General features: G+C 35.9%; 8 protein-coding genes across 9 annotated transcripts; 4 read left to right on the forward strand and 4 right to left on the reverse strand.

Moving 5' to 3' along the window:
• Window positions 1–4,423: 4,423 nt before the first annotated feature.
• Cox11 (Cytochrome c oxidase copper chaperone COX11) lies at window positions 4,424–5,483 on the forward strand. Its single transcript, XM_076416050.1, has 3 exons — window positions 4,424–4,930; window positions 4,982–5,149; window positions 5,207–5,483. The coding sequence occupies exons 1-3, from the start codon at window positions 4,529–4,531 to the stop codon at window positions 5,348–5,350; spliced, it is 714 nt and encodes a 237-aa protein (XP_076272165.1). The 5' UTR covers window positions 4,424–4,528; the 3' UTR covers window positions 5,351–5,483.
• LOC143203779 (tektin-3) lies at window positions 5,392–7,572 on the reverse strand. The gene is made up of 9 exons (XM_076416045.1): window positions 7,465–7,572; window positions 7,253–7,407; window positions 6,942–7,193; window positions 6,656–6,888; window positions 6,336–6,594; window positions 6,154–6,280; window positions 6,003–6,098; window positions 5,795–5,949; window positions 5,392–5,743 (listed from the first exon to the last, which is right to left on the reverse strand). Exons 1-9 carry the CDS (start codon window positions 7,492–7,494, stop codon window positions 5,533–5,535), a joined length of 1,518 nt encoding a protein of 505 aa, XP_076272160.1. The 5' UTR covers window positions 7,495–7,572; the 3' UTR covers window positions 5,392–5,532.
• Window positions 7,573–7,770: 198 nt separating this feature from the next.
• Nubp1 (NUBP iron-sulfur cluster assembly factor 1) lies at window positions 7,771–9,781 on the forward strand. 2 transcript variants are annotated; one of them, XM_076416047.1, is made up of 9 exons: window positions 7,771–7,854; window positions 7,997–8,067; window positions 8,134–8,257; window positions 8,308–8,422; window positions 8,737–8,838; window positions 8,896–9,058; window positions 9,115–9,308; window positions 9,360–9,546; window positions 9,597–9,781. In XM_076416047.1, exons 2-9 carry the CDS (start codon window positions 8,028–8,030, stop codon window positions 9,620–9,622), a joined length of 951 nt encoding a protein of 316 aa, XP_076272162.1. In that variant the 5' UTR covers window positions 7,771–7,854; window positions 7,997–8,027; the 3' UTR covers window positions 9,623–9,781. The 2 variants fall into 2 exon arrangements, with proteins under 2 accessions (XP_076272162.1, XP_076272161.1); XM_076416046.1 differs by lacking the exon at window positions 7,771–7,854 and having other exon boundaries at window positions 7,896–8,067.
• Window positions 9,561–10,934, reverse strand: LOC143203781 (nitric oxide synthase-interacting protein homolog). The gene is made up of 6 exons (XM_076416049.1): window positions 10,627–10,934; window positions 10,354–10,571; window positions 10,182–10,294; window positions 9,941–10,125; window positions 9,778–9,886; window positions 9,561–9,724 (listed from the first exon to the last, which is right to left on the reverse strand). The coding sequence occupies exons 1-6, from the start codon at window positions 10,800–10,802 to the stop codon at window positions 9,653–9,655; spliced, it is 873 nt and encodes a 290-aa protein (XP_076272164.1). The 5' UTR covers window positions 10,803–10,934; the 3' UTR covers window positions 9,561–9,652.
• Window positions 10,935–12,409: 1,475 nt separating this feature from the next.
• On the reverse strand, window positions 12,410–13,654 carry LOC143203735 (U6 snRNA phosphodiesterase 1). Its single transcript, XM_076415990.1, has 5 exons — window positions 13,489–13,654; window positions 13,313–13,440; window positions 13,081–13,261; window positions 12,863–13,022; window positions 12,410–12,808 (listed from the first exon to the last, which is right to left on the reverse strand). Exons 1-5 carry the CDS (start codon window positions 13,617–13,619, stop codon window positions 12,617–12,619), a joined length of 792 nt encoding a protein of 263 aa, XP_076272105.1. The 5' UTR covers window positions 13,620–13,654; the 3' UTR covers window positions 12,410–12,616.
• Window positions 13,655–13,813: 159 nt separating this feature from the next.
• Window positions 13,814–15,532, forward strand: LOC143203734 (palmitoyltransferase ZDHHC3). Its single transcript, XM_076415988.1, has 5 exons — window positions 13,814–14,324; window positions 14,382–14,518; window positions 14,569–14,653; window positions 14,709–14,886; window positions 14,940–15,532. Exons 1-5 carry the CDS (start codon window positions 14,055–14,057, stop codon window positions 15,128–15,130), a joined length of 861 nt encoding a protein of 286 aa, XP_076272103.1. The 5' UTR covers window positions 13,814–14,054; the 3' UTR covers window positions 15,131–15,532.
• A 286-nt stretch (window positions 15,533–15,818) lies between these two features.
• elgi (E3 ubiquitin-protein ligase NRDP1 elgi) lies at window positions 15,819–18,387 on the forward strand. The gene is made up of 6 exons (XM_076415999.1): window positions 15,819–16,041; window positions 16,175–16,317; window positions 16,600–16,720; window positions 16,778–16,945; window positions 17,274–17,441; window positions 17,498–18,387. Exons 1-6 carry the CDS (start codon window positions 15,952–15,954, stop codon window positions 17,765–17,767), a joined length of 960 nt encoding a protein of 319 aa, XP_076272114.1. The 5' UTR covers window positions 15,819–15,951; the 3' UTR covers window positions 17,768–18,387.
• Window positions 18,388–18,726: 339 nt separating this feature from the next.
• Window positions 18,727–19,752, reverse strand: LOC143203742 (mitochondrial cardiolipin hydrolase). The gene is made up of 2 exons (XM_076416002.1): window positions 19,235–19,752; window positions 18,727–19,182 (listed from the first exon to the last, which is right to left on the reverse strand). Exons 1-2 carry the CDS (start codon window positions 19,650–19,652, stop codon window positions 18,953–18,955), a joined length of 648 nt encoding a protein of 215 aa, XP_076272117.1. The 5' UTR covers window positions 19,653–19,752; the 3' UTR covers window positions 18,727–18,952.
• Window positions 19,753–19,870: the final 118 nt, after the last annotated feature.

A 19,870-nucleotide genomic window follows, 5' to 3' on the forward strand; every position in this document is an offset into this window, starting at 1 on the left:
TCATGTCTTGATGTTATGTGTGATGGGCTTCTGTGGTTTTTGTCTAACAGGACGTCTCGTGGGATAATGTCGACCATGTGATGTTGATGAGTTCCATTCCTCGTGTTATCCTTCCATGCACTTGTCAAGCACCTGTCGGGTGGCTTATGTTGAGCTGGTTTACTTGTTAGGCACTTTGATCACGTCGGGGTCACCAATTGTAGGAACGCTCGTCGGGTCGGTCGGTCGGTCGATACGTGTGGCTGTCGATGCGGTTGTTTCTCCGAACACTTACTACTATTTTTGGAAGGAATTTGCACCAGAGCTAAAAACACTGGTTGAAGAAATACTTGTTTGTTTTAACTTTGAATGATACATGTGGTCAACGGGAGAATTGACAGGATATTAGGTTAAGATAAAGAAAGTACGGTAGCGTTGTGGAAGTGGTAGTGTTACAAGGGCGTAGAGAAAAGAAAAGAAGAGAACGAGACGTCGTCGTGGTGGTCTTTTATAGTCGGGAACCGGAAGGTACCAATCCACCGGCATTGCCAACCTTTGAACTTGCTGTAGGTGAATGCGTGGTGGCCTAAAGGGTCGTAGCGGTCGCCACAAATGCAATAAAACTAACGCCAACTATGTGTTTTATCATATTTTTTTGATTTGATACTCTCAACTTGATCTAAAATCAAAGAGATCGGTTTATGAGTATGATTGACTCCATAGTGCCATAGTGTTCAGATATGGGGTTGCACTAAAACATCAAACCAACTAGTAACCAAGTTCTACTATTAATTACCAATGTTTACTGATTTAGGAGTCATGATGGTAAGCTCAAGTCACGTCCATATTAATGAAATGCACAAAGTCATATTAGATCTTTTAAAAGTTGTATTGAACGCATTTTTGTGAATATAGCACCTACTGAGTCCATTAGAAATTATCCAAATACCAAACAAATACACTTATTGAACGACCAAATATCCTATAGAAAAAATAAACGCGGACGTGATACACCCGTAAAATGAAAACTAAAAACCCGTAAAACTTCATCTCTGACTTTCTAGCTCACAAAATATATAAAATATTAAGTTCTAAAGTAAGTTATCGGTATGTTTTAGCGGTTGGTATAGAAGTGAAGAGAGAAAAACAACAGTAACGCTGTAGAACGCGTCGTAGGATAACGTAACACTTTACCAGCTTGAACATTTATTGTTGTCGAAAACGACATCTGCCTTGCGTACGATTGAAAGTAAAAAAATGCCTAACTGTGGTTTTGAAACAGAATTTGCATAGAGCTGGGCTAGGTCTTGTTAGTTGTCATGAAGCGTTTTAATTATCATTTGTTGTAATCAAAAGATGAATTTTATCGATACTGATTGTTAATTATCGAATGAATCTCTTAGATGTACAAATTAGTATTTTAGCTTCAAGAACAAGACATCGCTGGTTAAATAATGTAAACCTTACTGTTTTAAGTCAACATTTGTTATGATAAAGATAAAGCGGAAGTTTTCTCTAAATACTTAAAAACAGTATTTAAATCCGTACCCATCTGAAATATCCGCAACAGAAGAAAATAACATAGTTAACTTTCTTAACACTCAGTTTCAAATGGATCTGTCACATAAGAAAGTTAGTGTTAAGTAAGAAAACAAACAACAGTTCAAGAAATCAACTCTAAAAAGCTACTGGTTTTGACTTAATTACTGGAAAAATCCTAAAAGAGCTCTCCATACAGACGGTATTGAATGCGAACAATCAAAAGCTCTAGGTTGTACGAGTTTTCGAGATATCCAATAAATTCATTATTTTACTATTTTTGGACCATTAACAGCGATTCATTGAATTAAAAAGTATGGGTCAGGAATGAATAGAGGTTGAACTGGCTCTTTCATACTGCTTGGGATCTGTTTCACTCTTCACTCCACCTGTATTAAGAACTAATATAACTTTTTTTCTTCGCTAAATAACGTCTGCGTTCTCCTCTTATAACTTTATATTATGATCTAGTAGCATCTAAGTACTTGTTACGTAAGTTTGCTATGTACAAATTTAGCATATCCTATCAAAACAGTGTTAGATTTACATTTTCTGTCATTATGTGAGATTTTAATATAAATCTAACCTGGTAATTTTTTATATTTTTTCAATTAATTTTATTCTAGCGATATTCTGTGCGATGTGCTCATTCTAAACTAGCTTGACAGACTAAAAAAACGTGACTAAAAATCCCTTGAGGTCCTTTTACTGTCGTCTGTTTCGTTTCTGTTCCTAGAGTTTTTTACCAACTCTCAACACGGTTCTACGAAATGTTCCAACGGATAAATATTTTCGATGGGCGGTCCGCGATTTTTACTAACGCCCCGTATAATCTCGTTACCGACGCATTCATCGCCCGTTATTACCAATTATTTATTATTCACCCCAGTTAATTAAACAGGAATCGAAAACGCTCATATCTAGGCTGCCGTGGGCTCCGAGCAGGCCTGGGCTCCGTCCATTAGGCGCGGAGAAAGGAAACCGGCAGCTTCGAATCTTATTTTCGTTATTATATAAATCTAGTCGGCTACATTATACACGCGGAAGCGCGAAATTAAAAAGTTCGTTGTTATCATCAATTTCTTCCAGCGATTTTTAGTTTCGGTCCGAGGAGAGGGTGGGGTGAGAGGAGGGACAAGGCGTGCAGGATTCATTAGTTGAAGTTACTTATGCAATTAGATCAATTTATCGAAATAATAATTATTTATGTACCTGCAACTTTCTAATGATTTGCAATCGAGTGCAATTTTTCCGTCACTTACGTGAAAATATCCATTAAATATGATATATTATGTATACAGTGAAAAATACACCAACTTGTTTAATAAAACAAATAAATTGTGTTGAATAATAAATAATTTGGTTGACTCCTAGATAATTATTAGTACCAGACACTTAAGAAATGCTCTGAAGTTAATATAATAGATATTTTGTACTGATCAAAGATTTTTGATAAAAACCAGTATCCCTGACCGAAAATTGAAATCATCTCTAGACGAAAATCGTGAAGTTATCGTTATTTTCCTCGACGGTTAAGGCGGCTATGAACAATAAAAGCGCCAGTTTTAAAAGATGTCCTTGCGCAAGTCGTTATCGCGACCATCTGATGGAAAAATGTCGCAAAAGGAAGCAGAACCACCGAAGCAAAGGTCTGGAGATTATTAATTATTAAAAAAATGATAAGGATTCGTTTTGCTGCATGCTAGAGGAAGGAGACGGTTACGAAACGTCCACGTTAAAATGCATATGTGTCTTAATCGTTGTTTGCTTTTAACAGGGTGATTGTTTCGTTATATATACGTTCCGCGAGGTAACGCAATGTCTACATGTTTGTTTTAACACGGCTTAACGTATGAAAAGTTATGTTCAAGACATTAAGCTATCCTTAATTTGATTATATAAATTAAATTTATCAATAAATATATTCCCCATATGTCAAAATAGTAGAAAGCTGATTTTTGACAACCACTGACAACTAACCTCGTGATTAAGTTGTCAGTATTATTTCAATTTACTTTTATACCACAAAATGTGTCTGAACCAATTAACAACAAATAAAAACCAACCTGGAAATCTTAAACTATACTCTAAAGAAACAAAGACAGTCAAGATATGAATTTTTATTCGCTTTTATTCGAAACTTAATTAAGAAAGAATTCAAACGCGCGCTGAGATAACGTCAACTTTGACACTAAATTGACGCAGTCAAATTGACATTGATTTCCCGTACAATCCATCATTTGCAACATAAAATGTATCTGTTATAGATTCCAATGTGTGTGGGTTACCCCTGATTCTATTCATATCTCGTGTACTCTTTAGAATTACAAATAAAACGTGAGCTGCACGCCAAGCGAAAAAGGAGGTGGTGAAAAAATGGAACTCTTGCGGTACCGTTGATCGTTCTAGTAAGAGAGATAAGGGGGAGTTTTTGCAGTTTGCAATATTTACTAAACTATTTCTACCCCACCAAATAAAAATTAAGTATTATATTAAAAAACCTATTTATTTAAAAAAAAAACGTATCAGCATTTATTAGCCAACGAGGTAATTAATTTAAAAACGCTATTTGAATCCGGTAGCTTACAAAATCCATATTTCATTACAAAAATTAACGGCGATATTACGTTAAAACACTTCCTTCCTCTTTACCGACCGAGGTAAGCACACGATAATTTTTAATGTTTAACGAGATTGTTTTTGTAATAAGTCAAATGAGCAGCTTTTGACCTACTTTTCACTTCGGCGCTCACCAAACGACGGGCGTATTACCCTTAATTCATCTTTAATAACTTTCTTCTATAAGTTTTACGCAGGACCTGATACGAATTATAATTATTTTACTCTTAATACTGTCCCCGATTTAGTAATTATTTTGGTTTAATGCCAGTAACTTAGGCAACGCAATATACGACGCCGTCGCTTTTAGGTTATGGCAGACGTATAATTTAAATAATATATTGGTGTAAAATTATGAGACATTTTAAGAGAAAAATAGAGTATATTAAAAATGTTTAAGTCGGTATTGAATCACGGCATACAGTTGTCCAACAATTTCAGTCAGCTTTTATGTAAAAATTGTGCGAATTTGACACGACCTGTTTATAGATATTATGGCAAAAATACATTGGAAGAACAAATGAAAAATGCACGAAAAAAGCGACTTAGATCGACGCTCTATTACGTTACAGCTGCAGGTATCGTTACAGCAGGCCTAAGCTATGCAGCCGTTCCCCTATATAGAATGTTTTGTCAAGCATATAGTTATGGAGGAACAACAGTACAAGGACACGACTCGAGCAAAATAGAAGCAATGAAAAGCAACAAAAACAGAGAGATAAAAGTTAGATTTAATGCTGACAAGGGCTCAAACATGAGATGGAACTTTAAGCCCCAACAAACCTCAATAACTGTAAATCAGTACTATACTTATCGGTCTGAAAGTTTCACTGATATCTTTCAGGTGTTCCCTGGTGAAACCGCCTTGGCTTTTTATACAGCAAGGAATCCTACTGATGAAGCTGTTGTAGGTATAAGTACTTATAATGTAGTGCCATTTGAAGCAGGGCAGTATTTTAATAAGATACAATGTTTCTGTTTTGAAGAACAAATGTTAAATCCACATGAACAGGTTAATAATTTTATTATATTAATAAGTATTTGATGGTGATGAGTTTATATTTTCAAGGTTGACATGCCCGTGTTTTTCTATATTGATCCAGACTTCACTGAAGATCCATTTTTGGAAAATTGCAATGAAATTATATTGTCCTATACCTTCTTTGAAGCAAAGGAAGGAATGAAATTGCCATTCCCTCAGTTTTCAAGGTAGCATTTGTATAGTTAAGTGTTTTTGTTGTGAATAAAATACAATTCTGTTGTGTTTTATGTATTAATTATTTATTTTGATGTTGCTCAAGAAACATCCAATAATAATTGTTAAATAAATAAGAAAGCTTTTATAATCCTTTTATTTTCATGGCAGTATTCAATGTTTTTGTATGCACATCATCCCTAATATTTGATAGTGGCAGTGATAGGGAAAGATCTCCTCATTCCCATGCACTTTTCCCTGTCAATGAAGAGTGAGTTGCATTTATTGTGAAGGTCTTCCTCCAGATTGGCTCTGGTTTTTAGTAGCTGTTGGTGTTGAGCTTCAGCCTCCTGCAGTTTCTTGTGCAAATACTCAATGCTGTCCTGAAGATCACGAACTTCATTAACCAACCTGTAACAGAGTAAATAGTAAGTAGCTCTTTGGAAATTGCAAAAATTAGACCTATCTTGGGCATTATCTCTGCATAGCTCAATCTCCTTCCGGTGAGTTCTGGCTTCCAGTCTAGTTTGAGCCACCTTCATGGGGGAGCTTTTATCCAAGATGGCCTTCTTCAACAGCTCAATGTTTTTCTCCAAGTCGAACAACTCTTGTTGTACCTATAAATCCACGAAATTATTATTTTAATATAACGATGTATTATTATAATTACCTTGTGAAGATGCATCTGCAATTTACTTTTAACTTCCAGGGTTTCCGCGGCACGTCGGGCCAAGGCGTTGTTGGTATTGCTCCAGGCATCCCAGACCTAAAAAAAAGTTGGAATAATTTCGAATCTTACTTTAGAGCGCGCTGTTAGGCACCTCTTGTGCACACGTGTTTATGAGGTTATCGATATCTGAGCGCATTTGAGCTGAGCGCCCTCTCTCGGATTGCGAACGTTGAACGATACGGTTGCTATGTTCCGACCAAGTATGGGTGGTGCTGACGCTGAAACAAAGCTAGGAGGAGTATTTGGGAGGAGCAGCGACAGGAGCTATCTCACGTAGGATCGAATTTTTCGATTCCCCCGTAGTAATTGATGCCTTTGGAGAAATTATTCAATTGGTGGCAGATGTTGTCGATACCAAGGGCGCCCTCCTTGCTTCGGACGTCGGTCTCCAACTCGTGTTGGGAGGCGCGGTTATTTCTCAGTTGATCGCCAACTTTCGCGGCCAGACACTTCAGTTTCGCCTGGGCGTTGCGGTAAGTCTCAATCTCCTTCAACAGATTCTGCTCGGGACTGTCGTGAACCAACTCAACTCCTGCGAGTGTATCAGACCGACACGGAACCAGTGATGACAGAAAAACTACGGGGCATCTTACCAGCTCGTTTTTCTCGATTGTACAGGCATTCCTGGGCGATATGCAGCGGTGCTTCGATGTCATTGATGGCCTTGTCGAGGGCTCGCTTGGAATCCTGAAGTAGGCTGGTCTCGGTCAACAGACGTTCCAGCTCGGTGCGCACTTCGTTTCTCCAGAAAGTGGTGTCGGTGATGCGTTCCCCCAGCCTCCTACCTGATTCCCGCTGACCCTGGGCCGTCTTCTCATCCGTCTCCCTGTTGAAACAAAAAAAACAAACGATTGTATCTAACCTACTTGATTCACCAACCTCATAACCCGAATAAAATCACCCCGTAAGCGTTCCGAGTAGTTCCTGTTAGTGTCGGATTCGTTATAATTCTTCAGGTTACTTTGGGTCCACTCCAAGGGTGTGTAGCGGGTGTAAAGGGCGGCACGCGCGGCGTGAGCAGGATTTCGTTCGAAACCCGTCACTAAATTCGGAAATTTCAGCGGTTCCGTCGCCATGCCATATGGGGTGTAGCACGGATCGACTATAGCGTTAGTGGCGTGTTGATTGGGCCTGAAACGATGAAATCCCCATTCAAAACCGTCGAAACAAAAATGCGGGTACTATTATACAATGGAGTGACCTCAACAGTCTCATAACCCAAGGTAGGTCTCCACGGATGGGGCCTGGGGGTTTGATAGTACTGCCCTATCCTCGCCGGCATGGGGGGCCCGGCCACCTGCTCCATACAAGGGGTAGCAGCGACCGTGCTCCATGGCTGCAATTGCTGAAAAGTTAAGATATTTTAGCTAATTAATTCCTCAAAAAATTACACTATATCAACCGAATAAAAAACTGTTTCTGTTTGACTCATCGTGTTACTACATCAATGGATTTTTTACGAAAAAAATTATCCAAAACTGACAAAAATGTCAGTTATTTATATGACAATTTCAAATATTATTTAATTCAGAGAAACAATGTATTGTGCTATACATTAGTTTAATTATTTATGCTCACTTTTATTATATTGTTTAATAATACAGTTTTATTGTACTCATTTAAGATTTATTTTAAATACTACAATTTATGTTCATTAATTTTGAGAATCTAAAATATCATCTACTAATATGGTGTTTTTTCAGTTGCATAACACCATTAATATTTTTAATATTCATTAAATATTCTGTATTTTTTCATTAACACAGTGTCACTGTTCTAATTTATTTACAAGGTGTTATACATTTCTATATTTATAACGTTTATATAATAATAATACGGTTCATTAGTGTTATTTACTCCTATATATGTTTTAAATTTATTGTAACCTCACTTTATTTTATCTCTAAGTATATACGATTTTTTGTTCATTTTAGTGTAAACTGAAGAATATTATACGGAATTACCATGGCAAGCATTGTTGCGAAGCCAGAAAGCGCCCCAGAACGTATGTTTTATCGATAGAATTTATTTCGCAATATTGTGACTGTGCATTGTTTTTTTGGGAAAACAGATTGTCCGGGTACACAAAGCGATCAGGCTGGAAAAGCGTCTGCCTGTGCCGGTTGTCCTAACCAGCAGATATGTGCTACTGGTCCAAAGGGACCCGATCCAGGAATTGCTTTAGTTAAAGAAAGGTATATAGTCTTAATTATTTTTTATGGTATTGTTTTATGAATTGTTTTAGATTAGGTGAAGTGCGAAACAAAATATTAGTTCTCTCAGGTAAGGGTGGTGTGGGAAAAAGCACCGTAACTGCTCTGCTTAGCAGGGCTCTAGCTGCCAGAGATCCAAATCAAAATGTAAGTGTTTTTTACTTACTCTATTATACCTGCTCCTTCTTTCTTTCTCTTGCCCAAATATCATCATTTGTTATTTTTTTTAATAATATACTATACTCTAAACAATAATCAATATACTACTGATTAAGGATAGTAGAAGCAACTATATTTAGTTAGCCAGACGTCTTATATTGTGAAACAACCCTTCCCACTGTTTTTTACATATCATTGTTCACTGTGCCCTATATAACAGTCTGTACCAGGCCATCTGACCTATATAATTCACCCAGTATGCAACCTGACCTTATATAAAAAATCAATATATTTGCTTTCAGGTAGCTGTGTTAGATATAGATATATGTGGGCCCTCTCAGCCCAGAGTCCTGGGAGTAGCTGATGAACAGGTACATCAATCAGGATCTGGTTGGTCCCCAGTGGTAAGAGTGTAATAAAACCCAAAAACCTGATACTTTTCATGACTGAGATATTTTCAGTATGTAGATGATAATCTCTCTGTTATGTCCATTGGATTTCTGTTGGCTTCGCCAGATGATGCTATCATCTGGAGAGGACCAAAGAAGAATGGTATGATCAAGCAGTTTTTGAGCGAGGTGGATTGGGGCCAACTTGATTATTTGTTAATGGATACACCTCCGGGTATTCTAATGACCATAAACATGCTTTCTTGCTATAATATTGAAGGGTAATTACAGGGACCTCAGATGAACATCTATCAGCAGTGACTTACTTGTCACAAGCCAACCTAACTGGTGCCATTCTAGTCACAACACCACAAGAAGTGGCTTTACTAGATGTCAGGAAAGAAATTGACTTTTGCAGGAAAACCAACATCAAGATCCTTGGTGTGGTCGAGAACATGTCTAAATTCATATGTCCCTGCTGTGCTGTATGTTACTTCACAATGTTAACGCAGAAAAATTCATTGGTTTGTTTTCAGAAAGAGTCAGAAATATTTCCAGCGAATACAGGAGGTGCCAGGGGTATGTGTGAGGAGTTAGATGTACCCTTTTTGGGGTCTCTACCACTGGACCCAAAGGTCACTAGATGCTGTGATGAGGGCAAAAATTTCATTGAGGACTTACCCGACTCCCCAGTCATTAAAGCTTTGGATCAAATAATAACCAGTAAAAAAACAACATTTTTTAATATATTTTATTAATAAATTTATTTACAGGGTTACAGATGAATTGTCGAGATTAAACCAATTTTTAAAACTTCAACATATAGTTTTTATGCTTGTAATGCTGGTCTCTCTTTCTTTGCCTTTAACATTTCGTTAGTGGATGCATATCCAGTGCCGCCCTACAAAAACCTTCATTTATATTTGTTTTCATAATAAATAAAGTAAATCTTACCCTTTGCATGACTATAATATCCTTGTCTGTCAGTTTTTTGTTGGTGAGGGGATGAATCATATCTTTCCTGATTAATTTCTCCACGCATTCAAGGGTAACAACGTCACCGCTGAAACATCAGCTTCAATTTATCATATCAAATAATATTTTTTTAAAAACTTACGTTGGTTTTAATACAGCACAAGGTACAGAGTTACTCAATATGTCATGGGTCACTGCACACATATAGCGGTTCTCTTGAGTATGTATTGATTTTTTTCCATCATCTTTAACTGGAGTAAACTTAACATCCACTAAATCCTTCACTTTCAAAGGTTTACCTGACACTGGACAATATATAGTTGGAGACTAAAAGATAATAATAAGAGAATAAAATAATATGAAAACTAGAACAATATACATACAGGTTTCTCCAATTTTGATTTCTCCTTATGAGATGTCTGGCCTGGGATCCAAAAACTAGGAAGAACTTTGTCCTTCCCAGCTGCCATGTTTGATATTGATGATACAGTAGGTTCTACAAGAAATAACACCAACATTATTGTTGAAATTTGAAATAAAGTGTAAATACCGTACCAGTTTTAAAACCATCAATGGGTTTACTGACGATGTTGCTTTCAGTTTTGACAAACTGTTGCACTTCTGCTTCTATCTCTTTTGCTTTCTTGTATTCCAGTTCCTCGGCTTCCTTCTTTTTCAACCTGTCATATTCTTTCAATTTCCTACTATACTCATTTTTCTTGGATATGATGTACTCCAAAATAACTTCCTTATCAAATAAATATCCATCTTTCCTAAAAACATATTTATAATAACAAAAGAACATTGAATAAGTTCGAATTTACTTACGTTATTACAGGATATCGACAAGGCTGAAGAGACAATGAACAGCAATCGAAATTTTTTACGGAATCTTTACCTAATCGCTGCACATTTGTCCCATATCCAGAGGCCTGAGCATCCTTTTTCTTTTCGTGATACGTATAAACTGCACCTGCAGTACAATTTCTTGCATGTCTTGTCATTTCTAGTACACTGAATTAGAATCACAGAGTATCTCTTTTCTATATCACTTTTCACTTCATTTATATCACTTTTCTATCTTCAAAATAAACAATCCTGTTACACTCTCGATGTCAATTTAAAACACGTTTGTTATTGAAAGAAAAAGGTTTGACAATATATAAATGTAATATCCCTAAAATATATACAAAATAATAAAATGATTACTAACTACTCCATTAATAAAATAATAACATCAAGTCATTAAAATAAGTAATAAATATTTATAAAACCCGTCATAAAGCTTTATATATATATACCTATATATATACCCACAATTAAGAAATTCATCACAAACAAATAACCTTATTTGAATTTTATCATTTGAGTTTGTATAATTAATATGAGTATATTTAATTTATTTCAACGGCTATAGTCATAGAATAAATAAACTTTAAACATTTTTTATTCTATGTCTACAATTATTTTTCCTTTGCACTTCAATTCATTCACCGGCAACCTTCATAACATCCGACGAGATTCGTTTTGTCTAGTTAAAATTGAAACGAAAAATCGAATTCTGCTACCAGGAGCACATGAGTGCGCTGAGGCAAAACAGAAAGCACTGCTCCTTGGATATATCTCATTATGTTCTGACGGCGCCATCTCTGAGCGGCCTTCAGGTTCCGAGATTATCTGTTAAAGTTTCCTGTAAAGCTACCAGACAAATTTCGAGTGTACACCGGCAGATGGCGCATAAGGTCGAAGCTTGATCGTAATGCAATAGATGGCGCAGTATCTCTGGTTTATTTTGTGGTGCCATCTCTAGGTTTCATTCGATGTCACACTGACACCTTCATAACATCCGACGAGATTCGTTTTGTCTAGTTAAAATTGAAACGAAAAATCGAATTCTGCTATCAGGAGCACATGAGTGCGCTGAGGCAAAACAGAAAGCACTGCTCCTTGGATATATCTCATTATGTTCTGACGGCGCCATCTCTGAGCGGCCTTCAGGTTCCGAGATTATCTGTTAAAGTTTCCTGTAAAGCTACCAGACAAATTTCGAGTGTACACCGGCAGATGGCGCATAAGGCCGAAGTTCGATCGTAATGCAATAGATGGCGCAGCATCTCCGGTTTATTTTGTGGTGCCATCTCTGGGTTTCATTCGATATCACACTGACAACATATAATAAAGCGTATATTAAGTTGCATCATTTTAAATTAAAGGAAATTGCGTTATTTTAATGTAATAGAATACAATTTACCATTTTTTCTTTTTATATTATCATTATTGATTAAATCTAATTCAGTTCAGAGGAATATTCAGTTTTGTTTTTATAAACAGAAAGCAACCTTTTATACAAGCAGTTATACGATAGGAGCAGTGTTCTCTGTTTTATCTCTTCGCTCTCATATACTCCTGATAGCGGATTTCGATTCTTCGGTTTAATTTTGAGTAGACAAAGGGAATTTGTCTGTTTTTGGTTGGGGGGTGGGTATTGATTGATTGAAAAAAATTGATTGATTGATTTATTACATAATTAAAAAATATTGCAACAAATACTAATATAATTTTACAACTGTAAGGTTCAAAAAGGTTTAGCAATGAAAATGAAAAAAACTAATTGAGAAAATAATTTTATTTATTCGAACTGGTATAAATGTAATTCTAAACCACTAACTAGAATGCCATTCTAGAAAATTTTCTCTTCCTTTTTTTAAAGAATACTCATTAGCATTATCTAGTTTGTTCTGTCTCCCTATGTCTTGCACACAAAAGTTCTTTAGTTTGAATCTTTCCTTCATGTAGAATTTTTCCATTGAAAAATTAATTATGTCAATTGAAACTGGAACTGTTTATTACCTATTTTACATAATAAATACTCAACAACACTGTACCACTGGTCCTCTGGATAACATTCTTTAAGGTCATCTAATTTTTCATTAATTTGTGGCAAAACTGATTCAAGTATATTTTGCTGATCCCCCAGGCACCAGGCGATGCTGATGTGAAAAGATGGATCCTAGAAATATTTGGTGTTCTTTATTAATACAAAAAAAAATCATTATAGGCTAACCTGATAAAATGGAGGCAGGTTAAACTCGCTTAAACATTTGTCCAAATTATCCACCAATTTTAACAAGGTGTCATACCCACTTTTTACTTCAATTCCTAAAAAGGTTCTAGTTCTTTCTTCGTTACAATAAACTTTAACAGCACCCAGTACAATTACAAACCTGAAGCGATATCAATGTTGATAAAAATACCACTACAAGCTTAAATATCACTACTAACTTTTTAAAACATTTTACATAATTCTGTATCGTTTTTACCAGAGGATTAATCCAAATATAACGCAAAACCACTGTTTTAGTCAAACTTATATGAAGGTCACTCATTGGTTTTACATCAATGTTATCTACCATCAGTTCCTTTATGTAACTCACCAGTCTTTCTAAACTAACATGTTCTGTAACTGATATTATTTATTAGATATATTTTTATGATCGTAGATTTTTTAACTTACTGGGAATATATACAAAAGATGCCCAATTACCTCTCTCATGGGCGAAAGACCGAATTCGGCCATCATGTAATTCGGGATCGTCTCTATATTCAATTCGGTCTTTCCGAAAACCTTCTGGAAGCGGTAGTCTGAAACCTGAAGGTAATATATCACTTTTAAATTGTTGTGTTACCAACCTTTTATTGAGAGCATTGTCCCCGTCCTTTAAACACCTCTTAGTGGAAACTCTTGGTCCCGGAACTTCTTCATCAGAGGAGGAATCATTTCCGTAGTTTTTTAAAAGGTTTAGAGAATTTTTCCCTGACATTTTTAAAACAATATATGGGTTATGTCTGCTTGTTTAGTTGCATATATTTAAATTAATTGTTTATATAATAATTAAAAATGATTCGTCATCTTACTAATGGTTTTTATCTAATACAATTGTTTATATGCCTAATTAAAAAATCAACTATTATTCGGTATAATTAATGATATTGGGTTGCATAATATGAAACATAAGGTTTGGCAATTTGTTGTCATATGTCAGGTGTATAGTTTTCAATGATCATACAATTTTTTAAGTTTTCTAATGTTTATAAACCGAAAATATACACAGTTTATTTACGTTAATGTAACGATGCATTCCGAGGGGTATATCAAGTTTTTGTAGCCATTCCAGCTTTATATTTATCGAACTACGAAAATGAACCATTAATGGATATCTAATAAGTTGAGACGAACTTGAAATTTTACGTGTAAAATGATGGAATACGACTACAATTCCTTCAGAAAAGAATCGGACTTCCATAACAGGTGCTGCGGCGGAATGTTATGGTGTATACGTGATATTTGCGGTATAATCTGTGCAATCTTGACATGGCTACTTATTTCTTATGCAGAATTTGTTGTGATGTCTGTAATATTAATTCCTAGTTCTAATACGATTTATAGTGTTATAAACACTATAATATTCCAGACGTGTGCTTTCCTAGCTTTTGCATCACATTTAAAAACTATGTTTACTGATCCGGTATACAGTGTAAATGATTTAACATATACAAATGTATTAGTGTTTTTATTTTTATAGGGGGCAGTTCCAAAGGGCAATGCCACAAAAGAAATGATAAAACAAATGGGATTTCGAGAGGGCCAAGTGATTTTTAAGTGTCCAAAATGTTGTAGTATTAAGCCAGATAGAGCTCATCATTGTTCGGTTTGTCAGAGGTATTTAATGACTCAACATTATTTACTGGTTCTAAAAATATGTCCTTTAGGTGTATCAGAAAGATGGACCACCATTGCCCATGGGTTAATAATTGTGTGGGTGAAAATAATCAAAAGTATTTTGTATTATTTACTGTAAGTTTTTGGCATTTTGGCTAAGTTTTATGTTTATTTACAAATTTTTTTTCAGTTCTATATTTGTATAATATCTCTTCATTCAATATTCTTAGCGATAAACCAGTTTTTAATGTGCATAAGTCATGAATGGAAAGAGTGTACTAGTCATTCTCCACCGGTCACTATTGTACTGCTACTTTTCTTGATGTTTGAGGCATTACTTTTCGCCATATTCACAGCGGTGATGCTTGGTAAGTCTCCGGGATACTGCCATATTATTTTCTGTATTAAAAATTTCGTGCAGGAACGCAGGTTCAAGCAATCTGGAATGACGAAACGGGCATCGAACAATTAAAAAAAGAAGAAGCCAGGTGGGTGAAGAAATCGCGATGGAAAAGCATCCAGGCAGTATTTGGTCGATTTTCTTTATTGTGGTTCTCGCCATTCGCCCGACCTAGGAAGTACAAGAGCGAGCATGATTTCTACTCCGTGTAAGGTCTGCGATCATTCGAGAGGAAGCCATAAGGACCGTCAAGCCAAATGTACGCAACACAGAACACTTACCACCGCGTCCCACCCAATTCAGTTTCGTGTATGTGCCTTTTTAGTGAACTTTTCGGTTATCCCTCACAGTATTGTTTTATGCGACGATTTTAACCCGCACACTCGTTGCCTATATTCGGCTTGAACACAAAATATTCATAGTAATTTATTGAATTTTCGTTACTTACATCTAGAGTATGTATTACGCGAGCAACATTTATTTTCAAATGTGATATGTTCAAGACAGTCTTTTCGGTTAGCTTAGATATATAAAGTCGATTGGTAACAGTTAGATTCCTATGTTTGTACAAGATTTTTAACCATATCCGAGCTAAATAAAATATTGAATAAGTTTATCCATGTTTTATTTTCGCTTTAAATATTTGGGCTTCACTCCATCTGGTAGCGATTATACGATACTTATATTTATTATAGGATACTATAAGTATTTTAAAACTATATATATTTCTAATTACATAACAATTTAAATAAATTCTCCACATGATACTTTGATATCCATTTTAATTAATCCATGTAAATATTTATGAATTATTACTTATTTTTCTTATTATTCTCCCTTGTGTCAGTGGCGCCCTCTATTCAAAAATAAAGATGCAGCGAAAGAAGATAGATGTCATTGTCATTGTCAAACGGATCAAAACAAAAAAAATTTAACATCTGTCAAGGAAGTCGTAACAGGAGAAAATTTTGGAAGGTGTTTTAATATCTATTTATGTGAAAGAAATTGTTATGGAAGTACGGCTCTAGCGAAGATGGGTTACGAAATCAATAGATTTCAAGGCGAGGTAGACGAAGAATTAATTTGTCCTATTTGTTCTGCTGTGCTAGAGGACCCCCTTCAAGTAAGTTTTTTGCTGTTTTATGGTAATGGAACGGAATTGGGAAATCGTATATAAATAATACGGACGATTTACAGTTAGTTTTTTGTTTATGTGAAAGTAACGCTTTACACAAAAGAAACGTTTTTGATTTAAGGCCCCCGAGTGTGAACACGTCTTTTGTAAGGCCTGCATTTCTCAATGGGTAGCGCGACAGCCTACGTGCCCCGTCGATAGACAAACCCTAACTTCCGCTCAATTAACCCAGGTCCCCAGAATTTTGAGGAATTTATTAGCCAGGTAAGAATTTTATGGAGATGTTTATAACCATTTCAGGCTACTTCTTGGTAGCTTGTAAAATTAGTTTCAAGGATGACATTGGTATTTCATAATATTTATACAATGGGATGGTTCAATGTTAACACTGTTGCAGAAAACAATGTAGGTTTCACATCATTTAATATTCTGTCTGTGTAGTTTCATTCGCTATTGCATTAAATCAACCAAATTAATTAGCATTTTATCGAAAATTATTTATTTATGGCTTATTTTCTGAGTGTTTCAATATTTTGTTGAATGTAGACTGATGATCAACTGCGACAATGCTCAGTATGGTTGTACCAGAGTTCTAAATTTAGACTCTTTGAGCATACACCTAGAGGAATGCGAACACAATCCTAAAAGGCCGGTCCTTTGCGAGCAGGTGGGTTTTTTTTGCGCGTTGTATACTTATAATGATTGACTATTTTGTCTGATAAAGGGATGTGCACTGGTGATCCCTCAAGACGAACTAAAAGACCACAACTGTATTAAAGAGCTGCGAACGCTTATCACCAAGCAGCAACAGAAAATGAATGAATACCAGTTGGAGTTTCACGAGTTGAGGTACTTCATTCTCGAACAGCGGAGGGAGATGCAACTGTTGAAGGTTAGTGGGACCATTGAATGCTGTGATCATGAGCATACATTGTGTCAGTTATTGGTCAATGTTCATTCTATACCCTTAGAAGTATGTGTATCTCAATCTATGTTCATATTTCAATTTTTGATATGCGAAAGGGTAGCAAAAAGAGTCACACGGTACCACGTCGGGTAAGTAGGGTGTTTGATCGTTTGAATTTATTAATATGCAGGTTTAAAAGGTTTTTTCGATTATTTTGAGTTTTATTGTACTTGGATGTTCAGTAACGTTGAATATAGCTCATAAATATAAATATATTGAGCTGAGAATATTTCAATAATCTTTTTTGTCGTAGGATTTTATGAGAGCCTTGAAAACCTCCAACCCCTCCATGCGTGCCATTGCTGATGCGATGGACAGAGACGCTCAGGACAGGGAGGTGGTCAGATGGAGCGGCTCATTACAGAGGGCGAGAGTGACCAGATGGGGAGGCATGATATCGACGCCCGATGATGCCCTGCAGGTTAGTGTGAAAGTCGGCTGCGCGTTGATGTGTGATTGTGTTGTGTGACGTTCCAGAGGATGATCAAGCGGACCCTGACGGAGATGGGCTGTCCCATTCACATCCTAGATGATCTGATGGAGAACTGCCACGAATGTCGCTGGCCCCCGGGGCTGTGTTCCCTAGAGACCCGCCAGAACAACCGGAGGCAGTACGAGAATTATGTTTGCAAGAGGGTGCCGGGCAAACAGGCTGTACTGGTGCTACACTGCGACAATCAGCACATGGGCGAGGACATGATGATCGAGCCGGGCCTTGTGATGATTTTCGCGCACGGGGTGGAATGAGTTCTAGTCGTTCGTTCCCCTCCCTCTCAAATAATGACGTTCTAACATTCCTCTCTCACTGTTACGACTAGGGCAATGACGAAAAAGACTGTAATCAGCGAACATTTCGGCCAAATATTACCTAATCTCCTAGGATTTTAATCGAAACAAAGAACTGATTTTATGCTTTTTTTAATTAAGTTTCAGATCGCCACCGGTTGCTGTAAAAGGTGTTGAGAAACTATCCTACGCTTGCTTCTCCTTTATTTTTCCCTCCTCGTCTTCTGTCTCCGATGGTGGACGGAGATTTCGAATAATTTTATTTGTATATATAATGGATTTCCAGCAACATTCGCCCCTTTATTTCCTCCACCTCCAATTTTTTTATCAAATGGATCTCGAACGGTGCCCCGGCCGAGTTCGATGACTGTATCACGCGGAATCGCACTAGTCATGTAGAAGCGTCGTGTTGGTTTTGTGATTTGTCTCGTAAGTTTGTTTAAGGATGTGCGATTTTCCATTTTCGTGAGCAGGAACACTCAGTAACGGGAGCCCGGGCATTGCGTTTTGTTGGTTAGGTGTAACTGGCTGTCGATGATATTTTAAATTTTATTTTAAAAAAATAGATAATTTTTTATTAAGTTGCTGTGTTTAATTTACTCTAAAATGTTTCCTAGTTTTATTATATAAGTATGGACAAAAAGGTGTTAAGTAGCCTATGGAACTTGCTATTGTCTTTTATCAAAATCAATTTTTTCCTATGTTAGATTTAATTTTAATAAGTTATAAACAGGTAACTAAACGCAGGAATGGATTACCCAAAATAATCGGTATACTTTCTGATATGCTTCCAGGATATTATGAACTTTACACTTTATTATTTTCAATTATAAAAAACAAATATTAGAAATACATATTTATTTTGTAATACAAACATTTTAAAAAATAAGTCTATTTCAACTTAAAGAGCAATCATTTAATGGTTTTTTAGCTTTGATTTTTTATTCAATTCATAAAGTTACCATTACATTACCTCAGATAACACGGGAGTCTGCTGAATTTATATTGTTCCCTCCAAAATTTAATAAAACCTTTAATCACACAAGTTATTTCAAATATAGAAGCACTGCCATTAGATAAGAGTATAATTTTCAAACAAACACAATATCACAATTATATAAATATGACACTACAATATCATGTAAATTATGATTCCTTTAAAGAACGCCACAAATATTCAAATTCATCACTAAGGCGTCCAATAATGTCCTTGTTGTTGGTGAGTATTACTGACTCAAAATTCTTCAACACTGCCTGGGATGTCAAGTTTAAACTGCCAAAGAACACTTTGGCATGTTGTTCATCTGTTTCATCAATAAGACAATATTTGTTGTGCATCAATTGTTCTGTTGAGTCTGGTATTCTAAATTCTATACCTGCAATGCGAGAGTGGTAATAATGGGGATTACGGTTATGATTATGCCTTACCATTTTCTTTCAAACCAGCAAAAAGTTCTTGGGCAACTTTCGTTTGATGCATTACCTTATCAGTGATAATTCGTACTTTAATGCCCTTGCGGTTTAGTTGTATTAACGAAGTTTGTACTTGTTTCAATGTTAAAATATACATACACAAACTAACACTCTTTTTAGCACTAACAATATAATGAATCAGTCTTTCAAATTGAGTAAATGAACAAAATTCTCCACACTCTTTTTTGTCATAGAAATGGGATTTACACGAAAAATTCTTCGGCCCGAAAAATAAACATTGATAATAACTATCGTCTTCTTGGTCCTGAAGTGCCTTGCGAAGCTTTTCATATTTTTGTTTTATGACATAACGCAGAAAAAAAGGTAGAGTAGTCAAAACCACCCACAAAGCTCCCAAAACTACTTTACTCATATTAAAAACAAAAAGGTTAGATGAAGGTTAGTTACCTCACCTCTTCTTCCATTGTTTACTTTTTTTGAAGTTGTTTCGGTATTAAGTGACAAGCGAGACTGTCATTAACAAAAACATATGATTGGTACAACATATTTATAGGCATTTCGGCGACATTATTGACAGTATAGTGCTGGACGCAGTAATTTTCCTAACAATGATTTTAATTCATTTTTGTG

Source organism: Rhynchophorus ferrugineus, unplaced genomic scaffold, assembly GCF_030347505.1.
Source record: "Rhynchophorus ferrugineus isolate W39M unplaced genomic scaffold, kcgeb_rfMv2 rfM10, whole genome shotgun sequence".
Classification (NCBI taxonomy): domain Eukaryota; kingdom Metazoa; phylum Arthropoda; class Insecta; order Coleoptera; family Curculionidae; genus Rhynchophorus; species Rhynchophorus ferrugineus.